General features: G+C 41.4%; 1 protein-coding gene across 3 annotated transcripts; it reads left to right on the top strand.

Moving 5' to 3' along the window:
* The first annotated feature begins 487 nt into the window (after window positions 1–487).
* On the top strand, window positions 488–10,621 carry PDCD6 (programmed cell death 6). Of its 3 annotated transcripts, none has more exons than XM_050306134.1 (6): window positions 488–648; window positions 3,614–3,675; window positions 6,754–6,798; window positions 7,780–7,932; window positions 8,604–8,713; window positions 10,079–10,621. In XM_050306134.1, exons 1-6 carry the CDS (start codon window positions 563–565, stop codon window positions 10,175–10,177), a joined length of 555 nt encoding a protein of 184 aa, XP_050162091.1. In that variant the 5' UTR covers window positions 488–562; the 3' UTR covers window positions 10,178–10,621. The 3 variants fall into 3 exon arrangements, with proteins under 3 accessions (XP_050162091.1, XP_050162017.1, XP_050162168.1); XM_050306060.1 differs by having other exon boundaries at window positions 490–648; window positions 7,780–7,938; XM_050306211.1 differs by lacking the exon at window positions 488–648 and adding an exon at window positions 2,587–3,523 and having other exon boundaries at window positions 7,780–7,938.
* Window positions 10,622–10,667: the final 46 nt, after the last annotated feature.

Raw genomic sequence — 10,667 nt, 5'->3', positions numbered from 1 at the left:
TTTGGATGATTGTGTTCAGCCCTCAGAGGAGAATTCAGCTAAAACTTACTGAGGTGATACTAGTTTGGCTTCTGCTCCAGTTTCAGTCCTGTACTTGAAATTCTGGTCCCGTGTGCTTTTGATCTTCACGTAAGGGAATCCATCGGGCTTTGCTTCTCCCTATCGCCCCTTCTTCCCCTGCAGCAGTAATAATCCCTGCAGAGGCTCGGATATTAAATTTATGCTATTTCCCCTCCAGGACAAGCCAGCTGCCCTGAGCGGGGACTCCGCAGGGATCGGTCACAGGGACGGCTCCTGACTTTGCGGGCACCTCCGCAGCGGCTGACGGCTCAGCGGGGAGGGCGGGGGCAGAGCCGCCGCTCCCCGGGCGCGGACGCACTCGGCTCAAGCCGCAGGGGGCGGGGCCGGAGGCCGCAGAATTCCCCTCGTGAGGCGCTGCGGGATCGATCCCGGCGGGAGCAGCTCGGGGTTCCCCCGCGCGGGGCGGGGCGGGCCGGGGCGGGGCTCGTGCCGTCAGGGCCGCGCTGCGTCACGGGCGGCCCGTGGCGGAAGCGCGAGGGCGATGGCGGCGGGATACCAGCACCGGCCCAACGGCGGCGGCGGCGCCCCCCTGCCCGACCCCGCCTTCCTGTGGAACGTCTTCCAGAGGTGAGGCCGCCGGCACGGCGTCCCCCCGGGCGGGGAGGGGGCTGCGAGGTGCCCGGAAGGCGCTGCGGGAATCCGGCCGCCCGCCCCCCGGGCATCCAGCAGTGACCGCCACGGCGGTGTCCCTGTGAGGGGAACCTCGTGGGGATCTGTAAGAGAGGGGTGAGGAGGGATAAGGGCGGCCGTGTCTTAGCCCAAGGGGGAAGGGGATTGATGGGAGCGCGAAGGTAGCCTTGAAAACCCTGAAGTAATTGTTGGCCCGAGGATCCAGAAAGGATTAAGTCCGGAGGATCAGTGCGGCAATACAGGAAGGCTTGTTAAAAGGAATCTGATCTCAGTGGGAGACTTTAAAGCTGCCAACAAATTGATAGTTTTATGGCGAGAGGACGTTGTCTTGAGCTGCGCCGGGGGAGGTTTAGGTTGGACATTAGAAGGAATTTCTTCTCGGAAAGGGTGATCAGATATTGGGGTGTCAGTATTGCCGGATGTGTTGGGCGGAGTCGCCCTCCCTGTAGGTGTCCAAGGAAAGGCTGGACGTGGCACGTAGTGCCGTGGGGTAGTTTGCATGGTAGTGTTCGGTCAAAGGTTGGACTCGATGATCTCGGACATCTTTTCCGGCCTAATTGGTTCTGTGGTTATGTGAAATATTCTCTTGAAGTCACCTGGAGCAGAGAGACCCGCAAGGGAGTCAGCAAACCTGTGTTAAACAAACGCACTGTTGAGATTGTAGCAGTAAAGAAGCCAAAGGGGATTTCACACTTGTGTCATGTCGAGGAAACCGGGGAGGTGCCTGGGTTGGATCCGTTTTTATGGGAGATGAGTCAAGACAGATCCTGTGACACTAGTGACAGCAAGAAGAGGTTAAGCAGTAGACAAACAGAAGTTGCTAAAACTGGCTAGTATTTACTGAGTGACTCAGGAATGCAGCAGCTTACCTACCCAGCCTTCTGTAAAACTTCATCTGAGCACTCGGAGGGAGCAGGCATGAGGCCATTTCTTTTTTTTAAGGGGTCCAGAAAGAAACAGATCAGCAGTCTGACTTCTGCACCAGGAAAATGAATAGAAACCATCTTAAATGTTGTAGTTAGCCAGACTTAATGGAGGAGCTGCATGGCTTTTGTTGAAAGTATTCCTGTCTGGAAGACTACCGTGTAAATCCTGGAATATGTTTGATAAGAATTGGGTATGGATATGATGGCTAGAGCTGATGCAATACATATAATTTGTATAGTTTCCAAAAAGACTCTCAACAGTATCGAAGGCCTTTGAAGGAATCCAGTAAATGTAGAATGAATGGGAAGGTCCTTTGATGGGTGGGAGACTGCCTGAAGAGTGTGTGGTCATCTGCCACACTGACAGATGGAACTGTTCTGGGATCTTCATTCCCTTGATTCAGGAGTAACTGGGGGAAAACAGAGTAGGTCTAGATTAGATATTAGGAAGAAATTCTTCACTGTGAGAGTGGCGAGGCACTGAAACAGGTTACCCAGAGAAGCTGTGCATGCCCCATCCCTGGGAGTGTTCAAGGCCAGGCTGGATGCAGCTCTGAGCAACCTGGGATAGTGGAAGGTGTCCCTGCCCATGGCAAGAGGGGTGGATCAAGATGATCTTCAGGGTCCCTTCCAACTCAAACTGCTCTATGATTCTGTGAAAAGAGGGTGAATGGTCAGATGAGGTTTTCTGATTCCTGCAGTAAGTGAGGCCCATGAAGCCTTGCAGGAGCACCTTACAGTCCTGAATAACTGGGTCCTATCAGCCTGTCACGGCCAGATCATGATCGCTGTATGACAGGTGAAATCCAGAGTAGGTACTTGATGTCCATAAGGAAAAAAACATTTTAACTTTACATCATTTTATTTATAAAATGAATGTGCTGACTGATGATGCTCAGGAGCAGGATAAGTAGGCCATAACGTATTTTCATTAAAATATCAGCTTAGCACTCAGTAGGAGCTCATAAAAAGTAAAAAATGTTCAGAATACTGAGAAAAGAAATAAAGAATAAAAAAGGGGAATATATTTTTGTTATTGTAATCTTTGCAATTTATGCGTGCAGTTTCCATGTCACATGTGGCTTACATAATTTTTGAGATGGGGAAGGAAGCAATAGAATGAACTGAAAATGTTTAGAAAAAGACAAGAAGGACTAAAGTGAAAAAAGTCAGCTTCTGCGAAGAGGGTTCAACTGAGCAGGACTCTGCTTTGGAATGGTAGGAATGAGAGAAAATAAAAACTGGCAGTCCAAGGGGAAGGTCTTTGTATGGGATGAAGTCCCCCACCACTTTCAGATACCCTTCTAAAGAAGGCACGATCCTGCTTTATTTGGCCAGAAATTACTTAATTCATTAATTCTGGCATAGAACTAGATTCTGTAAGACTGTGAAGACTCAATGGAAGCTGGAACCTGCCTGTGCTTTTTCCTTTTTGAATCCCTTTGAGAGGGCTCAAGGCCCTGCAGCCCGTTGAGTCGTTCAGTACTTTGGTCACATTAGTGACTCTCTCCATTGCCAAGATCTTACTGAGGGAATCTGGGTGCCAAACCTGTCGCTCCAGTTTGGGAAAGGAACAGCTTACTGCTGTGACATTAGGCATTTTGTGGATTTAATTAGCATGGTGTGCTCTGCAGTTCTCTTAAAAAAAAATCAATTAATAAAAATACTTTATTGTGCAGAGTATGTCCAAACTGTTTTATTGTCAGTGTGTGTTTCTCTGTGTCTCTCTTCACTCATAAGTAAATCTTGCAGTTTTCTTTGTAGCTTTTATTTTGTTCCAGAATGTCTCCTCAGTCTGAATGAAGGGTTAAATTTGCAGTAACTGTGAATGGTTGACCAAGTTAAATGCAATTAGTGACTTTTCAGGAAAAGGTTAATCTTATCTGGTGAGTAAGAACCAGAATGTTCAAGTCTTCTGAGAGTGGAACCTGTTAAATTCAGCCATTTAAAGCTTACTGCCTTTTTTTTTCCCACAGAGTTGATAAAGACAGGAGTGGAATTATATCTGATAATGAACTTCAGCAGGCATTATCCAATGGTAAGTCTGTAAATGAGCCATGAGATAGTTCCTTGTAAACTTAATGTTAAATTTCTTGTGAGACTGGTCACTTGATGTCATCATTGTTTGAACTGAGGGATGTCCTTACCACTGATTAATACTATTTAATCTACAGCAGAAGGCTGGGGAGGGGAAGAAAAAGAAAAGGACAATCCTCCTGATTTTTTTTTTTTAAACTGAGTATCTACTGTAAATGTTACTGATTTGTATTTTGGGGAATGAAGGCATCCACATCCCTTTTATTTTTCCCCATCTCTGCTTCCTGGAAATCCTAACCAGTTATTTATATATTCCTCATTCATCACTGTTGAACCTTTGCTTTTTTAACAAGGATCAGTGTGTATAACCTGGACAAAGATCAGCTGCTTACAACCAGGCTTTTTACTGAACATAAAATCTTTTCATACAGTATGGTGCAGGAATTGAAGATGATAGTAACTCTTTTTTTCTTTCCCCCAGAGAGGCATATTTGAGGTTTCTCCTAACAGAGTAGAAAGGTGCACTCTAGATCTAGTACTAAAACTTTTTGGTAGTATGTCAGTTCCCTGTATTAATGCTCAAAGAATAACTAGGTTTTGGTCAAATAACTCATGGAAGCAAAATTAAAAATGAACTTTTTTTTCCAGTAGCCTATTTTTACTTTCCTTTCATGACTCAGTGTGGGTAGGGTTGTACTTTGTGGGTTTGTTTCCACTTAGGAATCTGAAAAATGGCATATTGAGGTTGTTTATGCACCTTTGAGTTTGTATCGAGTTCCTCTTCTCCCAGGGTTTAATTCCTTTATCCTTCCTGCGCTTTGTAACTGAGAAAGATTTAAACTGATGTGAGCTGCAGTGCACACAGGCTGAAAGGCCCCTTGTTGTCAGTAATTGCCTGACTTAAAATAATTTGGATGGCTCTATTTCGTAAAATTGCACTCCAGTAACTGAACTGGATTTACTAGAATATTCATTTAATAATGTATCTGAAAAATTAAAAGCAATGTATTGTGCCTGCCAGACCTGATCCATAACTAAAATATTACTTTGAATACAAGCTTTAGCAAAAGCCAAGTTAAATTGATTAAGTCACCATTATCACTTAGATTACAGTGCTGTTTAGAACTGTGAGAACCTGGCTTTACCTGTCATTTTAAACTTCATATAATTTAAACATCTTCTCATCTGATTAAATGTAAGGGTAATAGGTAGTGATGACTATCTGAACCCTTTTCTTTCCTTATTTGCAGTGTAGATGAGCAGTTGCAGTGCTTTGCAGTTATGAAGAATGCCTACTGAGTGTTAGACAAAATATTTACAGAGCTGTAAGCTTCCTTCATTCCAAGAGATTCTAGATCTTGTACATCAAAGTCACTAACAATTCACTATATTATTTTCAAAACATATCCCCTAGTGGATGGTTGTGCGCAGCTGTCCTGCAGTCTAAGATGGGCTAAAAGAATGTTATGTGTTTATTTCTAAAACATTTTAAAAAGTCTGCATAGTGCTCATTAAAATTTGAAGCTCAGTGTGGTTTTGACATTTTGACATTTTCAACATGTCAAGTTTATGCAAATAACAGTGTGCTTCTGTTGGGAGGGAGTGATCATCACATTGTACAGCTGTTTGCACAGTAAAATCCTATGCTTCCTTCTTTTCTTCTGTGCTGCTGTGTGAATTGACAGTAGAGTCAGGAGAGGAGGCAGGAACAGTCTTTCACTGTTTGTTGGAATAGGCTGAAATCAGTACAGTTCTTCAGCTCTGGAATTGCTCAGATTTCACTCTGTGGCATCTATATGAGTCTCTTCAACATGAAATAAGTTAACTTGTTTCACTTTTTTTCACTGTATTTTCACTTTTTCCTCTTCTTCTGTTCAGAGTTAAATGCTGGCGCCCTATTAATAATTAATTATTTTTTATTTTTGTCAGGAGACATACAACTCTAAGGTACTGATGTTCTCTGTCTAAAATACTGCTTAAGCATTTTCAGAGCCATCTTTTCTCTTTCTCTGCTTACATTTCTCTTTATGTGCAAATAGTCATGTGCCCTGCCTGCAGTACAGGGTTTCCCCCATTGCTGCACCTGTAGACTTACACCACTGCAGCTTGGTCCAGCAAAGCTCAGTACCAATGCAGCCCTCCTCTTAGGTACCTGTGGTCAGCTACTGCATCACTGCCAGCACCTCTGCAGTGCCCCTCCTCTCACTGATTCCTTTACTCCTTGTCTCCCCGATCCTTTGTGGTCCCTGCACACAACTGCAATTAAAATCTGCTGCTTCGTCCTCCCGGTTCCCTCACAGGCTCTAGAGAAATGGTGGTGAAATTCTAGATGAGGCACAGTATTTCTCTTAATTTAAAGCTTGATGCTTCCTAGCACTCAGGAATGCTCTCAACCAAGTGCAAACTATTCCACAGCAACTAGCCTCTAAATACTCAAAGTACAAAGCTCCTCTTCAAATGATTATGCTCAGGCCCTTTCAAGCAACAACACTTCTTGTTCTGAAAATACTAATTTAAACTCATGCCTAATTGATCTATCAGTGGAGGTGGGATAGCTCTAAATTGCACTGTGTGGTTATGCCATTTTAGAAACCTCTTCTTTTTACTTCTGTCAGAAACTAAAAGTGCCCTGGAGTAGTCCTGTAAAACAGGAAATGAGCAGATGGGTTTTGACTGAGGAACAGACATGAGACCTTGACTGAGTTGTAAACTTAAAACTCTTCTGCTCCCATCAGTAGAAAAAGGGGTATTTCTGTTTTGATCGTGCCTTATATCCAATACTTCCTGACAGCCTGGGATGAAAAAATTCTTTCTTAGATCTTCCAGGATTTGTTAGGGTTTTTTTATTGCAGCCTGAAAAATGTTGGTTTCTGTGTAGTACTCGTACAACGTTGGTCTGAAGTCATCTCTGAATGGTCAAGAACATCATTACTTCAAAGCAGCCTTATTTTGTAACACGGCAGCTCCATGTCATCTAGCTCTGAATTTACTTTTCTTAACAGAGTTTTTTGTTTGGTTTGTTGCATTTTATTGAAATGTTGCTTAGTATTGAGGAACTAAGTAATTCTTTCTATTTCAGGCACGTGGACTCCATTTAATCCAGCAACAGTCAGGTCAATTCTTGGTGAGTGTAGTTGTGTGATGTGAAATAGTGAAGATACTGTTTTGTGATCATTCAGATGATTGAGAATGCTATCAATTGCTGCACTGTTTTTTTTTCCTCAGAGTGTCCAGCAGTAGTAAGTTGAGTTCAAACATTTTGCCTTTTGATGAATGCAGGGATGCCCTTGTTGTGCACACACGTGCACTTGTCGAAGTAGCCTGAGAAAATTTACTGACAAACTGAATAGATAGTGAATGTAATTTATGCATGGGGAAATCGTCAAATATTCTAAAAAGATATTATATAGCTTGTCTTTGTAAGTAGTTTTTCCTGTCTTGCATTTTAATCCTGTGTTTCACTCCAGAAATACCAAACACAAGTTTTAAAATGTTTGAATTTTCTTCGGTGTCCTAAAATAATTGCCAGTAATGTGGAAGATGATGGTGGTAGAATAGAAGGATAAAAATGCAAGCACAATAACTCTTTTCTATCACACAGTTCATAAATCCAAGGACTAAAGTTTTTGCTTTGTTTTCAGTAAGTATTCAGCTCTGAATTCCATTGCTGTGTCACATGCTTTTTGTATAAAGATGACAGTATCAGTAGGTGCACATGAATATCCCAGCACTTTTGGCAGGGAATAGACTTAAGACTTTTTAATGTGTCCTTAGAAAAGAACAACCCATCCGTCTGCCCATTTTGATTGATCACTGGATGATCAATCAAGCCCTCAATATTTTCAGACTGAAAATGAAAACCCAGGAAAAATAAACTTTCTGCAATTAATTCTGTTCATCTTTCATCTTCCTTTATCTTTCTCCTTCAGAGGATGACTACTTGCTTTCTCTTATTTTTCCAAAATATCACTTTTATTTTATCAATTTCTTTTCTGTCTTCAGTGCCCTATACAAAGTGCTCTTGCTGTCTTCCTAAAATACTGGCAAAATCCTTGCTGAGGAGTAGCAGGACTCAGGTTTTATATGGGTTTCTTATTTATTTCAGGTATGTTTGACAGAGAAAACAAAGGTGGTGTGAACTTCAATGAATTCACGGGCGTCTGGAAGTACATCACAGACTGGCAGAACGTCTTTCGAACGTATGACAGAGACAATTCTGGAATGATTGACAAAAATGAACTAAAGCAGGCACTAACAGGTTTTGGTAATTCATTTGTAATTACAGTTTTTATGATTGAGTTATGTCATCAAATGAGCTTCTTATTGTTAGGGCTTTACTGCTCTGACAAATGTGACTAAAAATGAGGCAGGGGAAGGGCAGCTACCTTTTTAGCCCTAAGGTTCCTTTTAATGATGTCCATGCCACAAGCACATTTTCTTTTTTAAAGCTCTTCCCTTTAATAGAAAAAAACCCATCCCACACATGTACTGACACATCTAGTTCCAGCCTCTTCTCTCTGCTCTGAGAGAACCAGCGCTTCAGGCAAATGTCTGAACTTCCCAGGTACTTGTTACAGCTTGCCACTTTTTAAAGCAAAGCCAGCTGTCTATGGTACGAGAGCATTCTGATGGCAAAAGAACTCCTGTTCCAGTGACTTCACTTGTAAAGACTTGAGCTGCAGCCCTAAACCGTTCCCTCAACCAACTAGTTGCCCTAATCAGTAATTATATTTACTGTGACTCTGGGTATAATTATTATTAAGCATGGTTTTTATTGCATGCCTTTTATAACAGATATTTAGAAAAAAAATCAGTCTTAACTCCCCACTGTTTTGTCATTTAGTGACACATGCCTGCTGAACGGCCTTGTTCTTTCTGTAGAAGGACTGTGGTATTTGAAACCTTGTAAAGCATTTCTCTTTTTCCAAGGTTACCGACTGTCTGATCAATTCTACGATATCCTTATTCGGAAATTTGATAGACAAGGAAGAGGACAAGTTGCTTTTGATGACTTTATTCAGTGCTGTGTTGTTTTACAGGTAAGAAATGAGATGTGCTTTAATGCCAATTGAAAAAAAAATTACCTTTTCTTAAGCTTTTATGGTTCTCACAGTGGATCTAGAACAATAAACAAAAGATTTATTTATAATAAACCATTTGAACTAAGTATACGAGAGGAGCTAGAAACATGTTCATATATTGGTCTTTGATTACTTATCCATTTGCATCACAAGTAAATTTGATACAATTGGAAGGGACAAACAAATGTAAAATAGTCTCTGTGTTTTGAAAGGACAACACTTAACACTATCTCCATTAGCTTATTACACACACTTCTTCTGGAGCCTGAGTGTCAAAAGTGGAGTGTGTCATGTCCCATAGTGCCCATAATTCTCATAATCTAAATTACAACTTTTTAGTGTATCTCTTGTTTAAGGCTCTGATTAAAGGAGTTTGACCTAGTAGCTGAATTACTCAGTCTTTCATCACAGCAGTACCTTCAGGGACAATGGTAATAAAAGATATTTCAAACAAACCAACAAAAACCTTTGAGAGAGAGTACTGTAGGTTTGCAGATGTATTTCATTGTTTAGAAATCAGTCCTCACCTCTTTGCTTAAGGTTTCTCAAAGCTTACTGATTTTTCTGAAACGTATGTAAGATTCTGTGGAAAAGTTAGGAAACTGTAGGAGTGGACAAGCTGAGTTTTAGTAGAATAGGAAAAAGTGTGCTGCTCTTTCAGCTGGCCAGCATGTCTTAAGACATGAAGGGAAAGCAGTATCCTGTAAAAGTAGTATCCCTGTTATTTGCACTCAGGTGTCTTGTGTCTTGTTCTTCTTCTTTTAGCTTTATGTCTGTTACTGTAAGTCTGCTGAAACATCAGTTGCCTTGATACTCAATTGTAATATAAGGCAATTATAGTTAGTTATAAACTTGAACTCTAGTAAAAAGAGCTTTGAAATGGAGTTTCATTCAGCTGATACTTCTGAAACCATGCTGGTGGTTATTCTGGTCCACTGCATGTACTGCCTGGCATCTCTGGGGTTATACAGACAGCTGAGATACCAATGACACACGAGGCATATTTGCCTAGGAGGTGAGAAATGCACAAGGTATGTGTTGCATTCTGTTTCCAAATGACTCTCAAATGTAGCATTCTTTTTACCCCCCCCTTTAAAGCCAGTTATAAAAAGCTGTCTAATCTATAAAGTGCCCAGAGACAGACTTGGGTGTTGTATCATTATTGGCAAAGAGCTATCTTTATACACACAAGACTGTAAAATGGCTACAGAGGGGATGAACAGAAAGAGTTTCACACAGCTGTAGAAGCCAGGTGGCAGGGAGAACACATGGCAGTCTGAACCTTCAGAAACAAAAATGTGTACTTTTTTCCCTCCTCCTCAGAGGCTGACTGATGTGTTCCGACGATACGACACTGATCAAGATGGCTGGATCCAGGTGTCCTATGAGCAGTATCTTTCCATGGTCTTCAGCATCGTATGACACTGATAACTAGGAATTACACACTGGCATTACACAGACTGGAGCTGCCAAATCATCGTGTACTGAATCAGATTATTGATGTATTATAATGGATGTAACTTCACGTTCTTAAATTTTGTATGTTGGTCATCACCTTAAGAATCTGTACTTGAGTTGGTTTTTATTTTGTATTATTGTATGATATGACCATCTCTGCTTACTGTAGTACAGAAAGCACAGAATCTAGATTTAACTGGTGCAATGTCAAACTTAACCTATTTCACATATCCTGCATGGGAAAAATGACTCTTTAGAAATGCCAAATGAAAATAATGCTTGTTAGTTTATAAAAGAGTTGGAAGTCAGAAGTTGCACAACATGTTTTGCATGTGCCTTACTTTTATAAGAGTTTAATGTATTAATTTTTAATACAGAATTTAAAATTAAGTAAAAATATTAGACCAACTTTTGTAGTCTATTTCACTCTTGTACAGCTTTAAGGGGGTGGTGG

This window comes from Myiozetetes cayanensis, unplaced genomic scaffold, assembly GCF_022539395.1.
Source record: "Myiozetetes cayanensis isolate MyiCay16 unplaced genomic scaffold, myiCay2020 scf1, whole genome shotgun sequence".
NCBI lineage: Eukaryota > Metazoa > Chordata > Aves > Passeriformes > Tyrannidae > Myiozetetes > Myiozetetes cayanensis.
The sequence above is the reverse complement of the archived record's forward strand: the minus strand, read 5'-3'. Positions and strand labels throughout refer to the sequence as shown.